Raw genomic sequence first — 27,719 nt, forward strand, 5'->3', positions numbered from 1 at the left:
ATCACAAGCTTCATACACATTTGAATTCCTCAGTACCACACTCCAGTATCCATCATATGGGCTCAGATTAATCCAACCCTTTCTGTCAGCAGATTCTCTGGTGACTCCTAAATCCCACGCAGTCTCCTCCCCGACTTCCACCTCCCAGTAGTGTCTCCCTGAGGTGAATCCTTCTCTGGCCAGGACATTAACCCAGCGGTCAAACCTCTTTGGATTGTCTGCCACTGTCTATCTTGTGTCTACATGCCTCACTTCTTTCCCGTTTTCAGACACAATGAGCCACGGACTTGCAGTCTCAGGATCAAAAGTGACATCAGCTAAGGAGAAGAAAGAAGACAAAAAGAAAAGAATAAGAAGTCAGGAAATCAACTGTATTATCAGCAGACAACAGTAAATGACCCCACTCACTCCTCGAATTACCTGAAGCTATAAAACAGACATTCGGGAAATCAAAAACATAAGTCTTTTTATTTCTGAAATCATTGAATACTAAACAGGCAGAGTTCCAAATGTGCTTTTTAATAACCGAACAAACTCAACTTCATAGTGAAGATGTCAAAAAATCAGATATTAGAGAACAAGTACATTGCCTTCTGTTGGTGAGCAGCAAATAACAGCTCAGAAAAAACAAGACAATTTCCTGTGATGACAAACCAGTGTGCAGGAAGAAGTTCATCTCAGAATATGAACCATACATCCATCTGACCCTTATCAGCCATTCATTTTTCTTCCCACAAATAAGTAGCCTGAGTTTGACCAAACTGACCTCTGAAGAGGGGAGGCCTCAAGTTTAAAACTTGCTTATACTCACAAATACGAGCAAGCCATTTCTTACACAAAAGTTGGGATTTATGAAACACAAGCCTGGTGTGGAAAATGGCTTACCATTAGGGTAAGTTTCAACCATCCATGAGTCCTTGTTTGATGTTGGCATTTTAGTGACACCAGACGGCAGGTCAATGAAGTGAACAGAAAGTCTCATTTTATTGCCCATTTCAGTGTCACATTCCAGTGTTCTTGAACTAATCATATCTGTTAACTGACATGTTCTCTCAATACAGCTGTCTTCAACATTGGTAATAATACCAAATGCATACACTTAATGGTAATCACCTTAGTGTGTAGCCAGTCTGTTTTGTCCATATAAAAGGGTGTGCTGTGTGATGTAGGACATAGCTGGTAAGGGCAGCGTTAGCTCTTTTAGAGGATTTTGCCGATAGAAGGCTATCAGGGATTGCTGGGATAACTAGCTTAGACTTTTTAGAGTTGTCCTCTTGGAGTTGTCTTAAGATGCTACTCCTTATAAATGCAGTATCCTTATAGTCAAGGTGAGTGAGCCGATATTAAAAGGCAATTTGCAATGATTGCTATTTTTCCTAATGTAATCAGCTCAATTGACAGCAAACATTGTTTTAAGTTTAAACTTATGCCATCTGTCCCCTTTATTTTGTATCCAAGGAAACCACTTCCACTTCTGCTTCTCTATCCGTTCCTTTTTGCTTTTAGCAAAACAACACCTATTCTCTCAGCCACAGTGCCTGGCATCCTCACTAGAGTTTCATAGCACGCTAGCTAACCACTGGGCTTTGCTTTAAATTGAGCTTCACCAGACTTACTCCTTCAATTTCATGCCTCATTGTACATGACGTACTGCATATGATCCCACCTCTTTTTTCATGTCCAGTACATTGTCTCTTCTTCACTCATCCTTCTTCCCTATTGGTCAGTGGTTCTGTTTGCAGGACCTGCCAATCAGCCCTGATGTGTGTTTTATTTACATAAAGCCCCCTCTTAGTGCAGTGCAGAGCATGTATGTTAGCCTAGATAGGGTATTAATATTAAAATCAACAAATAAGAAAATGGATTAGCTAATTTTGTTTTTTCAATAACAACAACAAATTACTGTCAAATCAGTCAAAGCATTTTTGAGTTTTTGGTTAATTTATTTTTTTCTATTGTGGGGAGGGGTTTCCTCTAAATATAGATTTATTGAAATGTCCTTTCTTATTTGACACCTACTGCCTAAGATGTACAATCCTGCCAAACTTCAGCTTTGTAACTAAATGGCAAATAAGAGTTTTTGTTGATAAGCAGGTGAGTCATTTGGTCAGTTAATTTTGTATTGACTTGCTAAATATTATAACTTGCTAAATCACCTTGTATAAAGGTATCTGCTAAATAATAATAATAATAACAAAAATAATAATAGAACCAATGGTTCATTAAGAGGTAGATGGTGGAGTTTGGATTCATAGGGTGCCACACTGCCCCACAAAGATATGCCACATTGTAATGACTTGTGCAGTACTGGACAACATAGCGTAGGAACCTTGACTGCCTCTGGTACCTGATTTAGGTTAAGATAAGCGCATAGATGTCCCAGACCCTGTCCCTCAAGACATCAACTCAATGGAAAATCAAAGCTGTTTGGATGTTGTATGTTGAATATAAAGAGACTTGTATGGTTCGCAAGACTGACATTTACTAATTGGCAAAATGATTTTTTTTATCTTGCAGCTCTGCACATACAGCCTTTGTCAATTCACACAGTCTAGGAACTGCATGAGAGAACATGCTGTCTCCACTGAGACACTCTTTTTTTATTGTTATTATTTGTAACTTCTGCAGAGAGACCAGTAAAATAAATTTTTTGGCAAATTTTGTAATCAGTAATACCTCAAGTTCACATTCACTTAAGTTTTGTTTTCTGACTTTTTTTTTTCTCTGAGCTTCTATGATTTGTAATAAAGATATCACTCAGGAGCATGTCCAGGTCGATACAGTGATTATGTCAAGAATATTCAAAAAAGCCGTTTTTTTGTTTTTTTTATTTTTGAGCCATACATGGCTACTGACAAGCAGTGATGGGGAGCGGCTAAAAGTGAATGCACAAGCACATAATTTTAAGTTTATTTGAGTTTTTTTTAAAAAGATCATGACACGGTACATAGTGTAGATATGGATTTATAAATCCAATTTTTTTGTACATATGCTTTGAGCATAAGAAAAATGTTATTATGCAATCTAATTAAGGTTTTATACATGAGGTCTCAGGACTATGGGTCTCATTTATAGGGCTTTGTGTGGATTCAAAGCATGAAAATATACATATGCCAAAAAAAATCTAATTTACAAAACATGATGTGCACACATTTGTACAGAATTTACCCTTTATAAATCATAATCATCTTGTAAATATGTGCATGTGATTGTGCCTTGAATTCTGCCTGGTTGCCACTTTCAAAGAGCTGTATATGGACCATGCTAAATAACCTTGTACATATTCTGTATAATGAACAGATTCTACCTGTGAGGTGAGACAATGTTGACAAGAGAAGAGAAGCAATAAGCAAAAATTTTGAAGACAGCGAGGTAGAAATTCCAGTCTCCAATGGAGATGCTCGCAAAGAACCTTTATTTAGTGGCCTAAGCACGGGTGTCACCAACAAGCGCAATTATATTTAATGGCAACATCTTACTGATTCCATGAATTCTGTGGGTCTACCAGCTGCAACATGCCTGAAATTAAAAAAAAGGATCTCAGAGGCAAAGAAGCAGATTGCCTGTCACACCAGCATGATTTCAGTCTGCAAATGGAGATGCCTTATTATGCGGCATTATACTTTAGGACAATTGACATTTACCAGTTTCATCTTGGCCTCACTGTACATTAATGGAATAAAATGTTCACACAAGCGGCTTTATTCTCACTAGATGTAATAGGAATGCACTATGAGTACAATATGAGTACAATCATTTGCCTTGGTTATGTTAGCAAAGCCAGACACTGCTGCAAATCACCTTTTGATGTTGCTCTGTACACCCATACCATACAGTCTTTTATGGCTTCCTGCACAGCGGGTGTGATGGAGCTGAAGCTTGGCTGAAATATTCCTGACCTGTTGGCCAGTTCCCTCTGGTAGGTGCTTTGTTACCAGAAAGCCAATTATTGTTAAACCTTATACTGTATATATACAAGTATAGCCCGATTTCAGGCAGTCTGCCTTTCTAAATCTGGGCCCAACTCAACACATACTGTAGTGCCAAGAGATTGGGTCTTGGAAAGCTAAACTGGCTCATAAGCCAGTCATCATCATGGGCAAAAAAATCCTGTCAGTCCTTAAAAACTTGTTCCCTTCATATATGACCATTTGCATTATCTTCAAGTAGCTCCAAACAAGCCATGTTGTGTCAAACCATTAAGCCATAAACAGGCTATAGGCCAGTGGTTCTCAAACTGTGGGGCGGGCCCTCCTAGGGGGGCGCGAAGTAACAAAAAGGGGAGCACGAAGATGTGAAAAAAAGAAAACAAGAATCGAAAATATGAAAAATACATCTATTGAAACCAAATCAAATTAACTTAAACTACATTCTGATACTAGAAAAATAAATATAGAGTTAGATAAATGTCGATAAACGTTAAGTAGGTATAATAAAATATGCATCTATGATATATTATTAATTAAAAAAGAACAAATTGGTATTAGTGTGCTCCTTTCAAAAAAACGTTAGGGGGGCGCGATTAAAACTGTTATGAAAACTCGGGTCGCAAATACTATACTTAAAGGTAGAGAAACGCTGCTATAGGGCGTGATATTTATAGTCATCTGTATGCAGAGAGTGAATCACACCTTCGTTTTCACCTCATGCAATTATTGACAAGTGATGACATTGCTTTCTAAACATGAGATGTGACAACAGGTAGCCAATATAAACTGAGGGACAACCAAGTAAGTGCTTTATTGCAAATGGGCAGCATTGACCCTCCTAAAAGGCAACTAAAATGGAGTCTGTACATCATATTAATCACTTTGAGGTTTAATAATTTTGACACATGAGTCCTCAAAATATAGCCATTTGGATGCATTCCCCTATGTTATCAATGGTGTACTCATTTCCCAGTTTCTCTGAAATGTTGTGTATAGATGGATCAGAGTTGCTATAAATATACGCTAGTTCTCCTGTCTTGTATAAACCCAGACTTTTGAATGGAAATTTCCCATACACACATTTTAAGCCTCCTTTTGTGCATGCATAAGTTTTATAAATCTGACCCCAGGACCTGAGATCATTTGTCACTATTCATGCAGCCACCATGGTCCTCAGGATCACATGTCCTCCATACTGGTGGGTCTCCTCTCTTCACATTCACTGTGCACTTTGACTTGTTTCGTGTTGCAGTACACTCTGCTCCATTAAGTTTAATGAAGAAAAAGGACACACGAGTGTGTTAAACCTGACCAGGGTCTTTAGGTTTGTTCCTCCTTAGACACACTGGACAGCTGATGACCATGAAGCAAAAGGTTAAAAAAGCTGCACTTTAACACAACCAGACGGACAATGAGGGGCAGATTTCTGATGTTACTAGAGTGTGTTATCTGATAGTGCTAACTGTTAAAGGAACTATAAAAATAAATATTGAGAGCTGGAACAAAGCTCAGTAATCTCAGAAGTGTCATTTAGGAGAAGAATCAGCTGACTAAAGACGAAGCCAAAGCCCTGCTGCACTTAATGGGACAGGCTGAACGTCATAAGGCTCGCCATTTGTCAGAGCAAATTAAGTAGAAAATTGTGCCAGTCAAAGTGTAGCACAGCTGAGGCTGATGGTTCAATCCCATAGTCCAGCTTACTGTGTGAACTGAGCAGCACACTTAATGTGTTTATGCTGCAGTCATCAAATGGCTATTAAAAACTTTGTTAAAATATGGATAGAAATAAAATTGTAATACATTGTAAATCCTAATTTCAAATAAAACAATGCTGAGCATTGCAGTCTCACAGCTGCCTGGTACTAGGTTCAAATCCAGCCCCCAGTAAGATACTCCAGTTCTCCTCTCATATTCCAATCATAGACATGTTCAGTTAATGGTTAGTTGTGTATCAGTGGTTATGGCTGTCTGGGTGAGTTATGGACTGAAACCCCATCAAGTGGTTCTCTTATAGGAAATGCTCTGAATGGGTTCCTAAAACCGTATTAAGAGGGTTTTATGATGGATGAATGACGTTGCAAAATAATTTAGTGAAAGGTAATGATGAGCCAGTGATTTGTGTGAATAAAAACTGCAGAGTTTCATGACTAGCAAAATTTACATTAGTGTGAGTGGAGTATAGCTCCAGTCTTAACCTGTAATTGCTACGTCCTGGTTATGACATTAATCTACATCCAGCCCTGCAAGCGGTCCTCCAACTTGCAGGGAAAACTTGGGGGTTTGTGGCAGGATTGGCACTCCAGTCACTGTAAAAAAACTCACACTGTTCAGTGTGGTGCCAATGTGTCACCCGTTGCACATCTACACTCAGATCCCAATACAGGTGGTTTGTCCTGTGGTGGGTGCGGCCTCCTTCTCCTAGGAGACTTCCAAGGCTCCCTTGCATGTAGAAGCACTTTCAAAGTTCCCCTCAGTAGCCAATCAGAGAGGATGAGGTATATATGGCCACACCCCCTTGTCACATGATGCCTGCTTCACTCTCCAGTACTCTTTTCTGAGTGGCTGCAGTGAGAGATTCATGTTGTACGCAGGGAGTGTGGAGTATTGAGAAGTGTCTCTAAAATCTACGAGTGTGCCACCCGTTAACACTCCCCAAAACAAGAAATTAGTTAATAGCAAAACGTTTTATGCCATGTTGCATTTCCATAAGACACTGTAACCCCTTATTTTCATCTGAATCCCTTTTTCTAAGAAATGCATTGGTTCAAAAGGGGTGCAAGGTGTTTCCAGATTCCTGTAGAGCAGGATTTCTTTGTTTCCACCTCAAAAACGAAACTTTAAAAAACTGAAAACCCCTTTAAATGAGTTTTGCATTTCATTTTGTAAATCTGTATGCAACACAAAACTAGTGATGGTGAAGACTTCCATATTTACAGTCATATGAAAAAGTTTGGGAACCCCTCTCAGCCTGCATAATAATTTACTCTACTTTCAACAAAAAAGATAACAGTGGTATGTATTTAATTTCCTAGAAACATCTGACTACTGGGGTGTTTTCCGAACAAAGATTGTAGTGAAGCAGTATTTAGTTGTAAATGAAAATTAAATTAAATGTGAAAAACTGGCTGTGCAAAGATGTGGGTACCCTTGTCATTTTGCTGATTTGAATGCATGCAACTGCTCAATACTGATTACTTGCAACACCAAATTGGTTGGATTAGCTCGTTAAGCCTTCATAGACAGGTGTGTCCAATCATGAGAAAAGGTATTTAAGGTGGTCAATTGCAAGTTGTGCTTCCCTTTGACTCTCCTCTGAAGAGTGACAGCATGGGGATCCTCAAAGCAACTCTCAAAAGATCTGAAAACAAAGATTGTTCAGTTTCATGGTTTAGGGGAAGGCTACAAAAAGCTATCTCAGAGGTTTAAACTGTCAGTTTCAACTGTAAGGAATGGAATCAGGAAATGGAAGGCCACAAGCACAGTTGCTGTTAAACCCAGGTGTGGCAGGCCAAGAAAAATACAGGAGTGGCATATGCACAGGATTGTGAGAATGGTTACAGACAACCCATAGATCACCTCCAAAGACCTGCAAGAACATCTTGCTGCAGATGGTGTATCTGTACATTGTTCTACAATTCAGCACAATTTCCACAAAGAATATCTGTATGGCAGGGTGATGAGAAAGAAGCCCTTTCTGCACTCATGCCACAAAAAGAGTCGCTTGTTGTATGCAAATGCTCATTTAGACAAGCCAGATTCATTTTGGAACAAAGTGCTTTGGACTGATGAGACAAAAATTGAGTTATTTGGTCATAACAAAAAGCACTTTGCATGGTGGAAGAAGAACACCACATTCCAAGAAAAACACCTGCTACCTACTGTCAATATTGGTGGAGGGTCCATTATGCTGTGGGGCTGTGTGGCTAGTTCAGGGACTGGGGCCCTTGTTAAAGTCGAGGGTCGGATGAATTCAACCCAATATCAACAAATTCTTCAGGATAATGTTCAAGCATCAGTCACAATGTTGAAGTTACGCAGGGGTTGGATATTCCAAAAAGACAATGATCCAAAACACAGTTCGAAATCTACAAAGGCATTCATGCAGAAGGAGAAGTACAATGTTCTGGAATGGCTGTCACAGTCCCCTGACTTGAATATCTATGGGATGATTTGAAGCAGGCTGTCCATGCTCGGCAGCCATCAAACTTAACTGAACTGTAGAGATTTTGTATGGAAGAATGGTCAAAAATACCTCCATCCAGAATTCAGACACTCATCAAAGACTATAGGAGGCGTCTAGAGGCTGTTATATTTGCAAAAGGAGGTTCAACTAAGTATTGATGTAATATCTCTTTAGGGGTGCCCAGATTTATGCACCTGTCTAATTTTGTTATGATGCATATTGCATATTTTCTGTTAATCCAATAAACTTAATGTCACTGCTGAAATACTACTATTTCCATAAGGCATGTCATATATTAAAAGGAAGTTGCTGCTTTGAAAGCTCAGCCAATGATAAACAAAAATCCAAAGAATTAAGAGGGGCTCCCAAACTTTTTCATATGACTATATTTTGTTAGTTTATGTGAATAACTGATAACAGAGTGTATGCAGATTCTTTCGAGATCTACGGAGTCATTATTGAGTTTAAAACTGCAGTCTCTTACCAGTTTTTTATAAACTTTGAACTTTTACCTTTTTTTACTAGGGGTTTATCAGTAGGGTGTTTCCAATTAATCAACCATGGCTATTCAATCAAAACTGAGTCATAAAGTCACAAATCCTTAAGGTTTCACAATGATCTCATTCTTGTACCTAGATGCCTGTTCCATTACTTGTCAAGATGACATTACAGAAATGAAGATGATGAATTGGTCCTAAAGTCTTCAGATTTATTAGTCTCACCTGCTGAGCTGCAGATTCTCCTCCATTCTGTAAGAGAAAAACAAAACTCTGTTGAGTCCCCCAAACTTTAGAGATAAACTGAGAACAACCCTTCACCACTCTTAGGACCACGTACTGTACCTGCGTTAGTGACATGCTGTGACATGCCTGAAAAAAAAGACAGTGCCATTACTAAATTAACAGTCATGCTACACATTCACTTCTCTTTCTTTTATCTAGCTGATCCACTTCCTTTATGATCTTCTGCCCGATTGGTCGATTAAAAAGATCCATTTAATAAATGCATATCTTTAATTAGTATCTAATGATGCATGTCAGCCAAATGAAAATGGACAAAGAGCCAACACAGCCACACTAAACAACATGTGTCCACCTTAAATGAAGTCTCCAGACTGACAGCTCACAGTATCTGTATTTTAACTGGAGAACAATGAACAAGCAACATTATGATATGTTTATTGTTATATAGTCTCTTATCAGTGAAATCTCTGTGGGATTCTCAAGGTGTATTTATTAAAAGGCCCTAAATCAGGGATCTCAAACTCCAGTCCTGGAGGGCCACAGTGACTGCAGGTTTTCATTCTAACCCATTTCTTAATTAGTGACATGTTTTTGCTGCTAATTAACTTCTTTTGAATTCATTTTAATTGACGTGCTATTGAAGATTCAGACCCAACAATTGTTTCTTTTTCCTTAATTAGCAGTCAAACAATAACGAGATACAAAGTGAACCAAAACATAACCAGCAAACTGTGTCCATTAAACAATATCTGAAAATAAAAAAGGGTGGAGGTGTCAGGAATGCTGATTTTCTCAGGTCCCTAAAACATTTTAACACTAATCTTAGAAAAGTAAGGAAAAAATCAACAATTTCGGAAATGTTGGCTATTGCACAATGAGAGCAGCAACAAGCCATGGAATTAAAGAACGGGTTTAATTAACAACAAGACTTGGCGCCTAATTAAGCAACTGGTTGGGGTGAAATTGGTTGGAGTTTGAGGCCCTGACTTAGTTGGTTTTCTGTTGGCTCACTCACTTCACTTTTCATTTCTTTTTAAGGAAATAAATGAAGTAATTCAGAGGAACAATGAAGAAATTCTGGGGAACAAATCATAAAAAACAAGCCAATTAAAATTAGTTCAAAAGAAGTTACTGTATATACTCGAGTATAAGCCGACTCGAATATAAGCCGAGGTACCTAATTTTACCTACAAAAACTGGAAAACTTATTGACTCGAGTATAAGCCTAGGGTGGGAAATGCAGCAGCTACTGGTAAGTTTCAATAATCAAAATAAATACCAATAAAATTACCGTACATTTATTGAGGCATCAGTAGGTTAAATGTTTTTGAGTATTTATTTCAAAGAAAAACAGTAAACTAGCTCTGTAAGTGGAGAAGAGGGTCAACAAAAACAATATGGTATCTCTCTCGCTCGCTCTCTCTCTCTCTCATGTGTGTCTCTCTCTCGCGTGTGTGTCTCTCTCTCTCTCGCTCGCTCTCTCTCTCTCTTGCGCGTGTCTCTCTCTCTTGCACGCGTGTGTGTCTCTCTCACGTGTCTCTCTCTCTCTCGCACGTGTGTGTGTCTCTCTCGCGCCTGTGTGTCTCTCTCTCGCATGTGTGTGTCTCTCTCTCGCGCGCGTGCGTGTATGTGTGTCTCTCTTTCGCGCGCGCACTCTCTCTCTCGTTCTCTGCACAGGGAATGCACAGGGAGAGACTGAACACATGCAGGTTGGAGGGGGCAGCGGGACCTGACTCGAATATAAGCCGAGGGTGACGTTTTTCAGCACATTTTGGGTGCTGAAAACTCAGCTTATATTCGAGTATATACAGTAATTAGCACCAAAAACAGGTCACTAATTACGAAAAGAGCTAGAATGAAAACCTGCAGCCACTGCATCCCTCCAGGACTGGAGTTTGAGATCCCTGCCCTAAATAGACCACTTATGTGAATTTGCTTGTATGCTGCATGTGAACCCCCTCTCCCTCATAACCTTGAGCTGTATTAAGCACATTTGTTTTGTTATAATAAATATGTTAGATGGGTTAGTGTTGATTCATACCCTACACCCAAAACTGTCAAAATAGACTCTGTCCACCCATACCTGGAAACTTGAGAAAACCAAACATTAGAGACTTAATGGATGGACATATGGACAATGCACCTGTAAGACGTGGCAAAATCATGTATGTCTCTTATGCATCTGTACTTACTTGAAACTTGAAAATTTGCAGACGACACTAAAATTGGTGGGACTTCAGATACTGAGGAGACATTAATGCAGTTCAAAAAGACCTAGACTAAGTTAATATTTGGAAAATTGGAGTTTAATATAAAATAGTGAAATGTTCTGCGCACAGATGTAGCCAAAATTGAAAAAAATGGTTATTTGATATTGTGATTTATGAACCGAATTAAGTTTAATTTAGCTGAAGCAAGAACGGTTCTTTCAGGCAAGGACCTTAAGTGATTACACTGAAAAAAATTATTTTGGTCCCTAGTAAATACAACATAATTAATTTTGTCAGATTTCATTAATGTAATGTGTTTTTGATTCTAATTGACAATAATAGGTTGTTTCAAATCATTTTTTCTATGTTTTCATAAACTTATTCAACATATTTAATATCATCTTAAAAAAATTAAGACATCTCGTGCAGGCGTTTAGTCACTGCCGTAAAGTAACGTGTTTTCACCGTGAAAGCCCTGTACACCCATTTCAAACGAGTTCAGCATTTTCGGTTTGCTGTGTCCCTGGTGAGTAAATCTTTGTATTACTTTATTTATTAGACTTTGCTTTATTGAGAATGCATATATCATGTAATACATTCGTAGTTGCACAAATGTTCTTTTTCCTTAAATACTGTAATTTCATTAATAAAAGTTTGATATACGGTATTGTATTTTCACTTGTGTAACATCAACTGTTGGCGGCCCCGACTTTGGCAGAGGTATGCATTGCTAACAAACTGGTGCGGTTCTCCTCCAAGGTTCTTTAAATCATCACAACTCATGGATGTTAAGATTATTACTAGCTCGTTGTCACTGTTAATCACGATTAAAAATCATGCTCATAACGTGGCAGATGTAGAAGCTACAGTGAAAGTCAGTGCACGGAACCTTTTGCTGCTCCGGAAAACTCCTCTCAAAATGGTAAGTTCGCTGGTTGCACGAGTGAGTCCTGCAGCTGTCAGAATGGACCATGACGATACTTGAGCGGAGTCAGAGCTGTAACTACAGTCACAGACATCACTTGTTAGCTCCATGGTAGTTTAGGTGAGCTCCATTAACACTGCTGACACGGGGACTACTGGAGATGTACAGCAAATATGTGTTGTAAAATAAAACGTAATGTCAGCTTTGTATATACAAACAAGAACCTTAAAAAACGAGCATGAAAATCTTTTGGGTATCTGAAAATGAGGAATTAGGTGGACAGGACTGACAAGTTCTCACTACATTTTTTTTCATGTTCTGACAAGTTTGATGGACTGAATGGTTTCCTCTCATTTGCCCTGTGTTCATATGTTGAACACCTGACCCCATCTTTGGGTTATGTCTCTGTACATTGTCCATCCTGTTTGGTCTTGTGTATTTTATGCTTTTGAACTTGTCACTGAATTTCTTAACTTGCTTTGCCTTACTGTAGAAATTATTTCTGTTATTTTTGCATATTCTTGCCCATATATGCCTGATTCTGTCCCATTTCTAGTTGCCTTTGTTGTGCTCTGTTAGGACACCCCAGTTGGGCTTCATCATACATTTGGCTTTTTATTAAAACTAGCTGTGTAAACCAGTGCTGTAAAAAGCCCAGACTCCTAGAAACCATGGATTCTGGCACTTCAATCAATTAATCACATCGGTTGTGCTTTAGCGGATCCTCATCAGTTTCGTTCTGGCGATGTGCTTGCCTGCGTTGTCTATCAGCAGCTAAGCAAGTTTCTCTCTCCTCGTAGGTTTATTTTTGCCAATGTGCTTGCCTCGCTTATGTATTAGCGGCAGCGGTTTCACTTTGGCGAAAGAGTTGCTTTCTTTGATCTTTATGCTGTAGCCTCGCACTTCTGAGCTGGACAGACAGACACACACACTTCCACGTGTAGATATTTATATATAAGATTCCAATTGCCACATGGTACTAATGACTCAGCCAACGGGATCAACTTTCTCCTTACTAAAAGTTTACATCTTCAATGCAGGCCAACACTGTATACAAAAATAAGTCTTACATCAATAAAAAATGCAGGCCCCAGATTTTACAATTGAGTCCTTGGCTATGTCAGTGATGGGACTTATGATGTCCAGTTTTACACTTTACAAAGTATGATTCATCTAGACTAATAAACTAATTTTTTTCAAGTCTTTTGACTGTCATTTCTAACTTCCTTCACTCCATTTAAATGTTCTACAGTTTGTCACTTGTGATTTGATACAAGATGTAGAAATCTTTTTCTTACCAATCTCCTTGCATAGAAACCAAACAGGAAGGAGTTCAGCTGGAGAAAAAAGAGAAGACTGGTGTGAAAATTTAAGAGTTGGAATTGAAAAAGGCACAAATCTGTAAATAAAGTTCTAGATGCGAGGCTGGGCTCATCTCATGATGTCAACTTTAATTATTTCTAATTCTACATTCTAGTTACAGTTCTGTCTGTTGATGAGTGAAATCCTCTTTTTTCTGGACAGACTTTGCTCTTTACGTATTTTACACAATAATGACACAAGTGATACTTTCTTATTCAAAACCTTCAAAGCTGTCTCCATATAATGACATATAATATTCTACGTTCTCTGCTACAGTGACAACAGACCCCAATGTTCATGTTCATACATTTTATCATACATCATGTGTTTCACATTATGGATTCCAACAGATTGCTGTTGTGATAGAAAGGTTGGCAGCTCAACCCAGACAGGACACCCTGAGGATGGAAGGATGGGGGGAGGCAGCTACTTTTGGACACTGCCTCCCCCAAAACGCTAGATGGCAGCTCCCCTGGATTGTAGAGGTGCCCCAGATTCCCACAGGGCTTCCTTGGACTGGAGTTTGGTTTCTCAGCCCTGTTGGGTGTTGTAGGTACTGCCAGGTGGAGCTGTCAAAGGACCTGGGGACTGATCCTTTCCTATAGCCCGTAAGTATGAAGTAGTCATGAGGATGGAACCCCCAAAGTAGAAAGAAAAAACCCAAAGAAGAAAAAACCCTGGCAATATAATGACCATATTCTGCCAAGTAACAAAGGTGACTTTTAAATAAACTTGAAACGTCTGAAAGAAATTAAATTATTTTCTTACATTTTGTTACGCGATATGATTAACAACAAACCACAACCATAAAACATCAAAAATATCATAGTAGAGGAAAGTGCATTGAAACATACTTCCCCAATGGTTCCTTACCTCATTCCTCAAGTTATTACAAACATTTCCACAAAGTACTAACCTGTTTTCGAAATTATTAAATCAATCCAATGATATGAATATTTTCCCTTGATATCCACATCTATGGCTCCTACAGAACAGTAACACAGTCTGTCTCTGTGTCACAATCCTGCATGACCCTCTGCCTGTTTGGCTACTTGGTTCTCTGCTCTTATTGGGACTTAAAATATTTTCCTGCCGCTATTGTAAACCACATGACCTTCTGCCTTGGGTCTATCTCAATATTTGTTATAGTTTGTATTTAATATGAAAGCACTTTCAGATATTAGCTACTTAAATGCTAATGCAATGTAACCAATGTAACCAGATTTGTACTAAGGTACAAATGTTCACAACTGTACATAAAACATGCTTTTACAGTTAATTTGTGTTACTATGTGAAAGTTTGAATATTTCTTCATATCATGATGTTCAGGGTTCTGGGTTGTGTTCACAGTTTTTTTTGGGTGTTTTTCTGTGTGTGTTTCTATTTGTATTTGTTCTTTTGTTGGTTTGGTGCTGACAAAATTATGTACCACAGTCAGTTGTGATTTTCGGGATGCCTAAATGAAGATGCAGTCTGCACTGACAATTACAAGGGGAGCAGCAGACAGACTGAAAGAATACAAGGAAGGTGAAGCGTAGGAGTCAGGCCAGCAATGGCAATAAGCCAGACAAGATATCTCATCAGAGATTGTGGGCTAGTGGAAAGTGTAGGCAAGGCCAGAATGAAGGCACACAATTACTGTGGACAGGCTGGTTATACAACTGACTGAAATCCTGTTGATTCTGCAGAAAAGAGGACATTAGTGTTCTCTGGCACCTCGAATAGCTAAAAATGACAAAGACAGACAAAAGTAAAACGGCCACCAGAAAACTCATTGGCCAGGTCATCTGGGCTGGACTGCTGGCTCTCTGGCTTACAGATGGCGCATGATGAATTCCATTTACAGATGCAGACTCTCTTAGGACCCAAAACAGTTGTGAGATGAGTGGAACATTTAGTTGGACAGGAGTAACATGGGGCCATTATGTGAGATGGTCAGCCATAAAAGTCAAAGATTAAATAATATTAAATGCAAGCCTTAAGTTATTGTTTTGGAACCCCTATTTGGTACAAATTAGCAGTTTCTATGCTAATTTAAAGGCCAAAAGACACAAGAGATATTTTGCCCTTTGATACTTTTTTTTAAGTGCTGTGACTAAAACAAAACCTGCGAGAGTGCGGATCTGGACACTAAAATAATGTAAAGGGTTACAAATTACTGGGGACTGACACTTTTCCAATCAGAGTAAAGGATGGACAAGGTACTTGATGATTCAGAAATGATAACAACAGCCATACTGTACCTGGATTAAAATGTTTTTGATAAGAGAAAAACAGATTTAGAAACATACTTACCTATCGTATCATATCTTGTGTTTTTTTCTGTACAAGGGAAATCAATAAGAATATCAGTTTTTTTTTAGATGACTTCAACATCAGGTAGTCAGTGTGTCATTTATAGGAATAAGAACATCATTCTGTCTCAATTATCATTGTGCAGTCACCTTTCATTTTTCTCCATTGAATTGCCAGCAGAGGAGTCACTGCAACACAAACTGCCAACAAGACACAGAACAACACCAGCCAGACAGAAACACCTGGGGAGAAACCTGCAAAATGGTGAAAGATGTCTGAATCAGTAACAAAGGAACCAACTTCAAATGGGGACAACATATACGAATCCATCAAGTGGGTGCTTTAGGGTCTTGGGAATTCTTTTATTTGCCCAGTGGTAGAATGACATAATTGAGTTATCATGTAGATACTGGCCATATTTATATATCTAACTACCTATCCAACAATGGGAGGTCAAACTTTTAATTACAGGGCCCCGAAGCGGTGGAATAGTCTGCCTGCTACTGTAAAAGGCGCTCCTTCAGTCTTAGCTCTTACATCCAGGTTGAAGCCTCGCTATTTCAGTTTAGCATACCCTGACTAGAGCTGCTGATTAGCAGTGCATAATGCATTTAGTAGTAAAATATAAGTAATATATTTATAAACTTTTACTAATCATCGCCTGTTCCGTTTCTCTTCTTGGTATCCTCATGTGCCACTTGGTGCCACATGGTGCCTTTTGCCCTACTGCCAAGTTGTTTGCCTGCCAATGAAAAAGTCATCTCAGATGAGGTAGAAGGGTCCTTTAATCAGATTGGCTGGCCCAGCACTGACTCAGCTGTGGAATGGCCAGGAGAGGGGAAGCTGCTTATTGGCTGAGGTCTCCTGAACTCTGACTGTGTCTGGCTTCTCTGACTCCTTTTTCTGCAATCTGGAAGTGACTCTACAATGAGCTGATGGACAGATATTGTTTTTCACTTATGTTAATTAGTTTTTATTATGTTTTGATTTTTTTTTATTTATAAACAATTTTGATGTATTTGAACAAGTCTGTATCCTCATATGTAATAGCGCTGTATTTAGGGAGTGGTATAATCTTGCATTTTGCCTTGTAGTTTGTACTGTTGCATTTTATTTCTGAGGTGGCAATGATAGATTGGTCATCTAGCTCTGTAAAGAGGATTACTTGTGTTCTGTTTTGTGTATTGTATTGATCAAATTTTTTGACACCCATCACATGCTCAACCTACCTTTAAGGGGGTTTCTCTTTAAATTACCTTTCCCAAGATTTCTTTGATTTACTTTTCTAAATCACAATCATCTTGTAAATGTGTGTATATGAATGCACCTGGAACCCCACCTGGTTGCCGCCTCGAAATACCATTTCTGGACTATGCTAATAAGCCTCATTCGTACATATGCAATTATGATGCTGCAGAACTTCATTTGCTGGGAGAGCAGCCTCCCATCTGATGCATTCAGACCCCATCACTTCATTCAAATTTATCTGGCTATCCTCAGCAACCGAGCATGAAAGATCATGCATGACAAGACTGCATTATAGTACCTCTCCTCTGTATTCTCGGGATTGAGAGAAAAGCATAAGGTGCCAGCATTAGAGAGGGTACCCACTATTATCTGGCACATGTAATTACATGATTGCTATAACAATGAACAGCAACTGTCATATGATAAAATGAAGGTTCAACAAGTTGCCTTAGAAACAAACTAGCCACTGTGTACAATACCATCATAACTTCCAAAGCTGCTTTGCATCAATATAAATAAACAATGGCTCAAACCAGGTCACCGTGCCATAACATTTGTCAGTTTCATCTTAGCATCACAAGCAGCTTGTGTGTTAATGGAATGTCACTGCTTATGGTAAACAAGAGAAGCTCCATTCTCACAATACGAATACAGTAAAGTGCTCAGATTATGTTAGGAGAACCAGACTCTGCTGAAAATTGCCATTTTAAGTTGTCAAAAATATGGTATGTATTATGTTTTTACACCCACACCATAAAAAAACTGCCAATCAGATAATGGCTTGTGTTGTGAAATTTTGTATATAAGTTGGTAAATATTTTGTATGTCTTTATTTGTAACTTAGACAAAGCAATGTAATATTAGTGTTATATCATTGATAAAAACCGCAATGGTTTGATGCCCCCCTTTAGGACTGAGTCAAGGTAAGTGCCTAAAACCAGCTTGGCTAGTGATCCTCTGCAGGACTCTCTCAATCAACCCCCACAGGAAAGCCAGGCTACCTAGTTGGCAAGCATCATCTTAACAAATGGTATTGAGGGCAGGTATGAAACCATTGTGTCCCACCAGAATTCTATTGGTCTAAAATTGGCTGTTTGTTTTTAAATCAGAAGCCATTAAGTACCACAATACCCTATTGGCTTTTGGGTTTGGACAGAGAATCTATAAATTTGCTTGCTTTACATCCTCCCTATCCTCTTACCCGATCATCATGAAGGAGTATCTCTCACACCATTTCCATGAAAAGGACAACACAATGAAGAGCAAAGCACAGCAGCCATATTGAGAAAGACGTATGGCCTGTTCTGAAGAGAGCTGACCACAAATGATGACATTTTAAGTAACAAACAAGTCTGTGTGCCGCCTGAAACAACACATCAGCATTTATCAAGTTGTATGGTTGCCAATATTAACATGTACTTTGCTTATTGTTATTTATGAATATCTATATATATATAATTCACTAAGCCAGAAGACAAGTAGCCACCCATGGAAAGCACGCCGGAAGGGGCGTGGATTCACTAAGCCGCTGACAAGTAAGACACCCAAGACCATTGGATACGATGACAACTCGCAGAGCCACGCCCACCAACGGACGTGAAAACTCTGAAAAAACAACATCATTTATGTTCGGCTGGGCTACAGTACACATGCACCTCTGAGCCACGTTGACTTTACGGTTACGAAGCACGACTGCGTGCACCATAGCAAACTGTTTTACACACTACATACAGCAATTCGCCGCGACAAATATGCGTCTTCTTAGATGGTCCTGCATTAACACAGAAGACGTTTCCCCGCCCACCAACACTCCTTTTTTCCCGGCCCGCGTCTACCCTCGCTCTCTAGGCATTCACACTGCCTGCTCATGTGCCCGGACACAAAAACTCACCGACCACCCAGTTAGTCCCTTTCGTCTGTGCTAGGAGTCCACATGCACCTCTGAGCCACGTTGACTTTTCATTATCCTTAAAGGTTTTGACATCCGACCACGTCCACCATTGAAAACAATGGGAAAGGAACAACGAAACCCCGCCTGACGAAACTGTTGCTCTCAAACTTCGCAACATGGCTGTTGGCTTTCTTTGCCAGCATTGGGATAACTTCGGCGACGTGGTCACAAACTCCAACAACTCACCACACAAGGACGCCCTGTCTCTCGAGGCATTCACACTGCCAGAAGACAACCATGGGATACGCAGAGCAGACAACACTGAATAATCAATAGCTGCACCTACTTTACCCGCCCCAACTCCTCACCTGAGTCAGTTTCGTCTCTGTTCAGCAGTGTTTCCCAAACTCGGTCCTGGTGAACCCCTGTGGCTGCAGGGTTTTGTTCCAACCAGATTCCTAATCATTAATGCCGGTGAAACTCATCAGGGATAAGTCAGTTTTTCAAACGCAGCCATGTAGCATATTAGTCTAGCAGGATGTAATAATCGGAGATGAATGCGCGCCCCCGCGCAGAGTGAAAACACAATGTATATTGCTGCAACAAAATGATGAAAGAACGGGCACATTTTTTTCACACAAGCTGAGTGGGTGGGTGTTAGTTAATTAGTTACTCGAAGGATTTCAAGATTTAATATGCATATACATTGAAAAAGCGGTGTGATTATGCGGCGTATACTACGCCGCGGGTTGGTTTGCACCGTGTAAAACAGTTTGTTTGTCACGGATAATTTGCTATCCACACAGGGAGGAACCGGGAAGCGAACCCACGATCTTCCACTGTCTCCTTACTGCAAAGCACCAGTACTACTACAGCGCCACAAGGCAGTTAAAGAATGCAGCGGGCCACATGTTCATTTTTTCCCCTGTGCTTAAAAGGCATTAAAAAAGTGTTTCTCAACTGTGACTCCGGAACAACTCAGTGCTGTTTGCGGTTCTGGCCGCTTTTCGCGTAATGAAAAGTCTACGTGACTCACAGGTAGTGATGGGCTGCTCAATACTCAGGTTTCGACACTGTGTCGAGCTTTCGTAGCACTGCAGATTTTAATACTTGATCGAATAATAACATCTGTGATTTAAGGATTTCACATTTTCTTTCACAAATGTGCTTACCTATATCATGGCAAAGTACAGTTATAAACCTTTATTTTCTATCTACTCCGTTTTAATTAAGTCAGAACAAAGAAAACATTTAAGGCTATTAAATGTAATCTCAAGAAAAGATCAGGGTTAATTATAATACTAATAACAGGAGCGATTATAATGATACAGTGCGAAAGTAAATACTAATTGAAAGAGCCGGGAATCCATGAGTGAGGCGTCTTATTTTGTTTAACTCTTGCTATCGTATAGTGCATTCTGTCTGTCGGCGTTAGTTATATTTATATTTTTTAGACATCAGACACTAGAAGCTGCTGACGAACACTTCTCTTCGTTGTCAGTCTGTAGCTGCGAAAAAATAAAAGCAATAAGAGCTTTAACAGATGTCATTAAAGTGTATCATAAGTTTCTGTAACGTTAATGAAAATGGCCAGGAGGTGTCACGAGAGAGGTGAGTGTCAAATGCTTCGAAGCTTCGATATGATTTCCGACACAATTGCTTCAAACGTGCTGATGCTTCGTGAGGCTTCACTCCGCCCATCACTACTCACAGGTGCATGTCGACTGTGCAAAGACGAAAACGACGCAGGTGACCAGTTGGGGGTGGGCACATGAGCAGGCAGTGCATACTGAACGAAAAATCAGCAGACTAGCATGACGGACGGGGCGTAATGGGCATCCTTCCCCTCTCCTCCCGTTTTCTTGGTGGTTTATTAAATTACGGATTTTTCAAATGTTAATTTTTTCCCTGTGCTTAAAAATCATTAAAAAAGCGGCCTGATTATGCGGCGTATGGTATGCCGCGAGTTGGCTAGTTATCAATAATACATTATTTAAAGTGTAACTTAACTCCTGCTTGTCTTTTACTACACCTAATTGCCCCAGGTTATAAATGTAGAAGGGAAGGTGGGGAGAAGTTATAAAGTACAATAACTTATAAACAGTGGTAAGTCTGGGAGTTTTGAGGCATACAGTGGAACCCCGGGTTACGAGTTTAATCCGTTCCAGAACCAAGCTCTTAACCCGATCTGCTCGTAACCCGAACAAATTTTCCCCATTTAAAATAATGGAAATGAGATTAATCCGTTCCAGCCCTCCCAAAAAGTCCCCAAAATATCATAAATAATGGAAAAAAACATGTTTTTAAATAAGAAACAAACATCAAAATACTGTATTAGTAAATATAGTTAAATAAAAGATAAACCAACTTAAGAAAATGTAACCTTACCTTGGCGGCAGACGATTGCAGTTAACGGAGAGCGGCTGAGGAAGCATTGGAGCATTGTCGAGAACGAGTAACGCTTGCAGAGGCAGTTTGTTGTCTTGAAGATACTTCTTCACCGCAGGTCCAAAGCAGAGATTTACCCAGTCGATGAAGAACTGCCGCATAACCCATGCCTTTGGATTGGCGCGCCACATCACATGCAGTTTTTCTTTAAGAATCCTGTGAGTCTTAAAGGCTCGAGGATTCTCTGTATGATAGACTAGCAGTCGCTTCACTTTAAAGTTACCGCTAGCATTTGCACACAATGCAAGGGTGAAGCGGTCCTTCATCGGCTTATGTCCTGGCATCTTCGTCTCCTCTGCTGTGATGTACGTCCTACGGGGCATTTTCTTCCAAAAAAGCCCCGTCTCGTCACAATTAAAAACTTGCTGGGGGATGTAACATTCTGCCTCGATGAGCTGCGCGAAACGTGTGATGAACTCGCCAGCTGCCTTCTGGTCTGCACTTGCTGCCTCGCCATGTCTTACGACAGAGTGAATGCCTGATCGCTTCTTAAATCTGTCGAACCATCCATGACTAGCCTTGAATTCTGGTTCTACTACATCCGTAGATGTGGATGGTTCTTTCTGCTTCAGGTCATTGTAAATGATGCAAGCTTTCTCGCTTATGACTGTTTCAGTAAGCATATCTCCTGCCAACTCTTTCTCTTTTATCCACAATAACAGCAGGTTTTCCATTTCTTCGTGGATAGCCGACCTTTGCTGTGTAATTACGGTCATGCCTTTTGCTACTTTTACACTCTTTATGGTCTCCTTTTGCTTTAGTATTGTGCATATCGTGGACGTACTGCGGTCGTAAATTTTGGCGAGTTCCATCACACGCACACCTCTCTCATACTTTTCTATAATTTCCTGCTTCAACTCGACTGACAACATCCTTTTCTTCTTGTTGCTGTCCTTTCCACTTCCTACCTTCTTTGAAGACATGGTTAATGCCCAATATGCATGAAACACACACAAAAAAGTTCAAGAAACATGGATGTACTACGATAAGAAGAGCGATACGTCTTTCCAGCGCGCGGTAACACGTGAGAAGGAAGAGATGCTGTGATACCAGAGAATTGTGGGTAAAAGAGGATTCTGGGTACAAGTACTGTACAGTAGTAGTACATAGGACAGTAAAGGAATGGTTGGGATAAGCCTTTGAAACGGCTCTGGGTAGAAGGGGTAGAGGTTTCCAGGTAAGAAAGGCGAAGCGGAAACTAGCGGTGACGTATCGGAGCTCGGCTCGTAAAATGGGCAGGCCTCGTAAACCGGGCAGAAATTTTGCTCGGATCGCAACTCGTAAACCGAATTACTCGTATACCGAGCTGCTCGTAAACCGGGGTTCCACTGTATTGACAAAGGCTACAAATTAATAATACAAAAGGGGAAAGGAGAGTAATAGAGAATCTCTACCAAGACAAAACAGCTTGTCAGCCAGTTCCCTGAGAAGTGACAATAGGTAGCCAATATAAACTGTTAAAATTTAATATAACAACCTGTTGAACAAATGCAGTGTTTATGCATTTATACAGTGGATTCAGAAAGAATTCAGACCCCAAATATATTCAGACTTTGTGTGTTTTACCATTTTTGCCCATCAATTTACACTCATTATCCCTATCTACACTTTTCTGACCTGTAGTGTTTACTGATAGGAGACACATTTTTGAATCACCAATAAGATATCATAACAAGTAAGTGATACTTAGTAAAACTTTTTTTCAAATATTGTCAGGATCAATGACTAAAAGAAATGATTATTTTAAAACCACAGTACATTAAAATCAATGAGATCAGTTCCACTCACTGTAGATGATGAGTCTTGATGGCCAGTCTGTTTTTGGTGCCTTACTTCTCAACAGGCAGGCGAACACGTTGAACTCTTTCTTCACCGGGATGACACTACTCACTGTCAGAAGACCCTCAGCATCTTCCTGTGTTGCTACTGTCGACTGTGATGTCATGTCTTCTCCATTCATGTCCCTCCAGATGATTTCTGGTTGTGGGTTCCACTTCTCAGCACTGCACTCTAATGTGGTCTTCTGGTCTTGAGTAGAGATCATGGAAATGGAGGGATGAGAACCTAAAACTAATAAAATGAAGAAACAAAAGAACATTTAAGGAAGAATCATGTGAAAATGGATAGAATAAACTGTTACTAAATGTTATAAACAAACCTGATGTGATAAAAGAGCTTACGACTAACCATAACTCCTTTAGTTAAGTATTTCAGGATGGAATATCAACACTCACATTTTTTAATTTTCTCATTGCTGAAATTAGTTTACTGGAGGATCACCTCTGAAAATGTTATACTGCATGACACACCAACCACAAAGAGTTAATAGGAAAATGTGATCTTTCATGTTTAAGGGCAGAGTTTGGGCCCATGAGAGATTTTATATGAATATAGTCGCATTAAATTGAGCAATTAACAGGAATAAGTCAACTATGTCAAATAAAATACTTACATTTATGTGGGTTTTGCCTTTTACCAGTTAATTTTTTATTTTAAATTGATGCATTATTCTAAAACAAAAAAAGCTTCACAGTGACCTTGGCTTTGTTGAACTGACCAACTCCACTTGTGTAAAAGTAGTGGATGCACATGGTTACATTTACTTATTTGGGTGACACCTTTATCCAAGGTAAGTTGCAACGTTTATGATACAATCGGTTCTGTTTCTTTTGGTTTTCCAGTTGGAGCACAGGCAGGTCAAGTAACTTGTTTATGGTCACACAGTGTTAGTAGCAAGATTTGAACCAATAACCTTGGGGTTTAAAGTCCAAAGCCTTAACCACTACACCACACTACCTGATTAGAGGGCTGCTGCATGTTTTGAATTTGGAGCCGTGAACTGAATTATTTGGTAGAAAGATGTTGTAACCTGTAGGAGGCGCCACTGAGCCCCCAACTTACCCAACACAGTCCCAGGTTAAAATAAACATTTTTGTTTATTAACACAGTACCTTTACACATGAACAAGATCCACTTTTATTACCACCAATTATATAATTTTCCTTTCCCTCCTTCCAGTCTTACAGGGGAATGTCATCTTCTACCTCCCGACTCTGACACCAATGGAGGAGTCTGGATGGCTTCTTTTTACGTTAGACCCGGGAGTACTTCTATTGCCATTACACTGAATGGCAGAAGCACTTCCACGTCACATGGAAGTCTCACAAAACAGGGGAGTTCTTATCCCTGCAGTACCCTCTGGTGGCACCCAAGGACCCTGACAGGGTTATCCCTCAGGACAAAGAATCCCAAGGATACTGGGTACACACCAGAGGAGCACTGCCATCTACTGTACTGGGGAAGAAATTGTTTTGGATAGACAATCTGTCTTTGTCCATCCATTATGGCCTCCTGGCCAGGAAAGGCACCATCAACCAACCAGGCTGTGATGCCTGTCTATTCATCTTCACACCTACAATGGCAAATTATGAAAACCATGGTGCTATGAATTGCTAATGTTTAATAACACTTTCTGGGTTGAATTATGAAGCCTTATTTTTTTATGAAGAAATATTTTGTCTATTCATAGCCACTATTTGCTGGTTTGTGTTTCAAATGGCACATGGACAATGAAAGTTGTGCAGCTTAACTTCTGAATTCTCATTCCTTGTTATTGCCTATATCCTCCTTGTTAACACACTGAAAGAAAATTTGAGTGCCATCCTCATGCTATACTTTCCAATTGTCACATAACTGCATGGGTTTAAAGAGTAACATTAAAGTAATTAGCAACATGATCACTTTTTCTAGGAAGTAATGAGTAAATTAATCCTAATACAACTTCAAAGAAGTAACTAGGAATTTGTGATAAAATACTTTCCTTGAGCAATTACCCCAATTATGTACATTACAAGTCACATATCCTAAACTAATTACAATTAAAAACAAAAATTAATATCCAAAATCATTTACAATGTTCAACTGATATTCAACCTCCTTGAGCCTCAATGCGAAAGTCTGCTTGGGTCTGCAAGTATTGCACAGAAAATGGAAATTTAGTTGGTCTCTTACACTTGAGACCAAGGCCAAAGAACCAAATCTTAACACAAGGAGTGGCCATCCTTGAGGTCTAAAGGAGAACGCATATGATACTTAACTTGTAATATCTGGGACTGTAATTCATTTCGACATAGGTTTTGGGACTGATGATTCCCAGGGTGTGTAGCCTTTTGTTTAAAGGAGTGCCTCATCCTGTGGTGGTAATGTTTTAAAGCAATTTAAAAAACTATCGAGTAAGAGTAGAGAGTATAGCAAGGATGGTGATGAAGGGAAAACTGCAAAAAGTAAAAAAGGACTCTTCTGTATTATTAAACAAGAATAGCATGTCCAATATCCTGTAAGACAAACAGTAGGAACTACAAAAGACATCCAGGTAGACCATTGTTATCTCAAGATGTGTGTCTTCTGTTTTCTTTTTAGTTGTGTGATCTTCCAACATTTATACAATAAAGCATATACTGGTATGTTTGGAGAAGGGTACTAAGTTGAATTTAAAGCCACTTTTACTTTCAAAGGCAAGCCATTTTCATTTCATTATTGTAAAGTTAGAGAAACATTTGCAGCCATAGACGAAAAACAGTTTAGTAAGTGACAGCTGAAAAAACTTTAGTGTTTATGGTGAAAGAAGGAACAATTTGCCGAAGGCTTTCCATCATGTTAAATGATCTCAGTTTTTAAAGTGCCTCCCCGTTGAAGTACAATATAAAAAAATACAAAAAATGAGTTCCTGTCCAGGACTAAAAGGTATGAAAAACAGGGGAGGCAATATAACTCTTATTTAAATAAAAATAGGTTCAGGATTTACACTGACCTTCAACAATCAAATTGATACGGGTCTCATCCTCCCACTGTTCAGAAAACACAAGGCATTTGTAGAGATCACCATCTGAAACTCTGACATTCCTGATTATTAAAGACACGTTGCCGTATTTCAAATTCTCCCATGAAAACACAGTTCTTCCCGTGTAGGATTCAATCCGATTTATGATGCTGTTATTCTGGTATAAAAGCACTGGTGATGAAGACTTAGGCGTTGTCCACTTGATGTCAAAGCCTTGAGCATTCAGTTCTGGAGAGAGGAAGGCTGGCAGCATTACTTCATCACCAACATAAGTAATGATGGGATGTGAAGGACCAACAACAGAAAACCTGGCTGAAAATGAAACCATATGAGTGCTGTTAGCTCTAAACCGGGCATTTTTTTAAATGAAATAAAAATACATATGAAAATGTAAGGGTATGTTGTAATAGCAGAAATTGACATTAAAGGCTAAATTGTATTGATTTTAATTGACTGATAAATTTACACTTTTCCTTCAACTTTTTGAAACAAATCTTGGAATTATCTTTTGATTAATTACTAGATACATTATAAAATCAAATGTTATGACTGAAAATACTGTCCATTAAAATTCTTCAAATCACTCAAAACTTATCAAACATTTCAAGTCTCAGTGCCACATACCTGCCCAGGAGACACGTTTGTTGTTTAGATTCAATAAAACGAAGACGCTCCATCCAAAATGAGTAAACGTTGCTGCAAAGAAAGAAAAGCTGACTGCAGGTTGTAATGTCATAACCTACTACTGGAATAATAAACTCTCTTAGACAGACAGACAGACAGATTTTTATTTGTCCCCATGGGGAGATCTGGTTTTCCACAGAACCATACTGTGGACAACTTGCAATTTATAGTTGTATGATTAGGTTTTGGGTGAATTCCAACTGTTTTCTCCTAGCTTTTAAAGTTCATAATTTTCAAATGCACCAGTCACAGTGGCTAAACTTTAATTACAAAGAGACATTGACGATATTTTATGCCTTTATTAAATTACCATGATAGAAAAGAGTTTAAAGCAGACTAAAATGTGAAAAGTAAACTTCAGAGGTATTGCATATCTGGAGTATATTCTGGTAAATTCACACTGTATACCAAATTCATGTTGTAAACTCAGAGAAAGTCATCAGTTTCTTCGTCACACATTGACAGGGCCCTTCATCAGCTCTTTGCATGTTTCTTATCTTCCACTGAAAGTCACCACATCTTTCAACACCAGTATTCCCCATGGTGAATTCTCCTTGTGCCATCAACACACAAAAATGCAGGAATATCCCACACATGCCCTTTTCAGACTGGCAGAACTAGTTCTCACTCTCAGTATTATCTGTTTCTTTTAATTGTCTAAATCAGCAGTGTTATAATGGCTGAGTGAAATCTATTCTCATTTTCAGGTCTGCTAAATAATGACCTTTACTTTAATGGGCCTACTCTTAGTGGAGATCGTAATAAACGTAAACTTACCTGTTCTCATTTCTTCTAGTTAGATTTCACACATCTACTGTTGCTTTTCATATCTCATTACTGATATGGAGATCCTGTAAAATACTAGTTTGTATAATATTCTAAGAAAATCACTTTAAATTGAAGGCAAGAAGCTTGTGTGTTTCTAGTTAATTTCTCTTTCACTTTAATCTGGCAGCCATC

At 39.2% G+C, this 27,719-nt stretch overlaps 1 protein-coding gene across 3 annotated transcripts; it reads right to left on the bottom strand.

Moving 5' to 3' along the window:
- LOC114666719 (butyrophilin subfamily 1 member A1-like) lies at positions 1–27,719 on the bottom strand. 3 transcript variants are annotated; one of them, XM_051919924.1, is made up of 10 exons: positions 27,537–27,719; positions 26,700–26,771; positions 26,046–26,387; positions 23,024–23,305; positions 15,798–15,902; positions 15,649–15,675; positions 13,289–13,327; positions 8,955–8,981; positions 8,835–8,861; positions 1–317 (listed from the first exon to the last, which is right to left on the bottom strand). In XM_051919924.1, exons 1-10 carry the CDS (start codon positions 27,544–27,546, stop codon positions 229–231), a joined length of 1,020 nt encoding a protein of 339 aa, XP_051775884.1. In that variant the 5' UTR covers positions 27,547–27,719; the 3' UTR covers positions 1–228. The 3 variants fall into 3 exon arrangements, with proteins under 3 accessions (XP_051775884.1, XP_051775885.1, XP_051775886.1); XM_051919925.1 differs by having other exon boundaries at positions 242–317; positions 8,745–8,861; XM_051919926.1 differs by lacking the exon at positions 8,955–8,981 and having other exon boundaries at positions 242–317; positions 8,745–8,861.

Source organism: Erpetoichthys calabaricus, chromosome 16, assembly GCF_900747795.2.
Source record: "Erpetoichthys calabaricus chromosome 16, fErpCal1.3, whole genome shotgun sequence".
Lineage (NCBI taxonomy): Eukaryota > Metazoa > Chordata > Cladistia > Polypteriformes > Polypteridae > Erpetoichthys > Erpetoichthys calabaricus.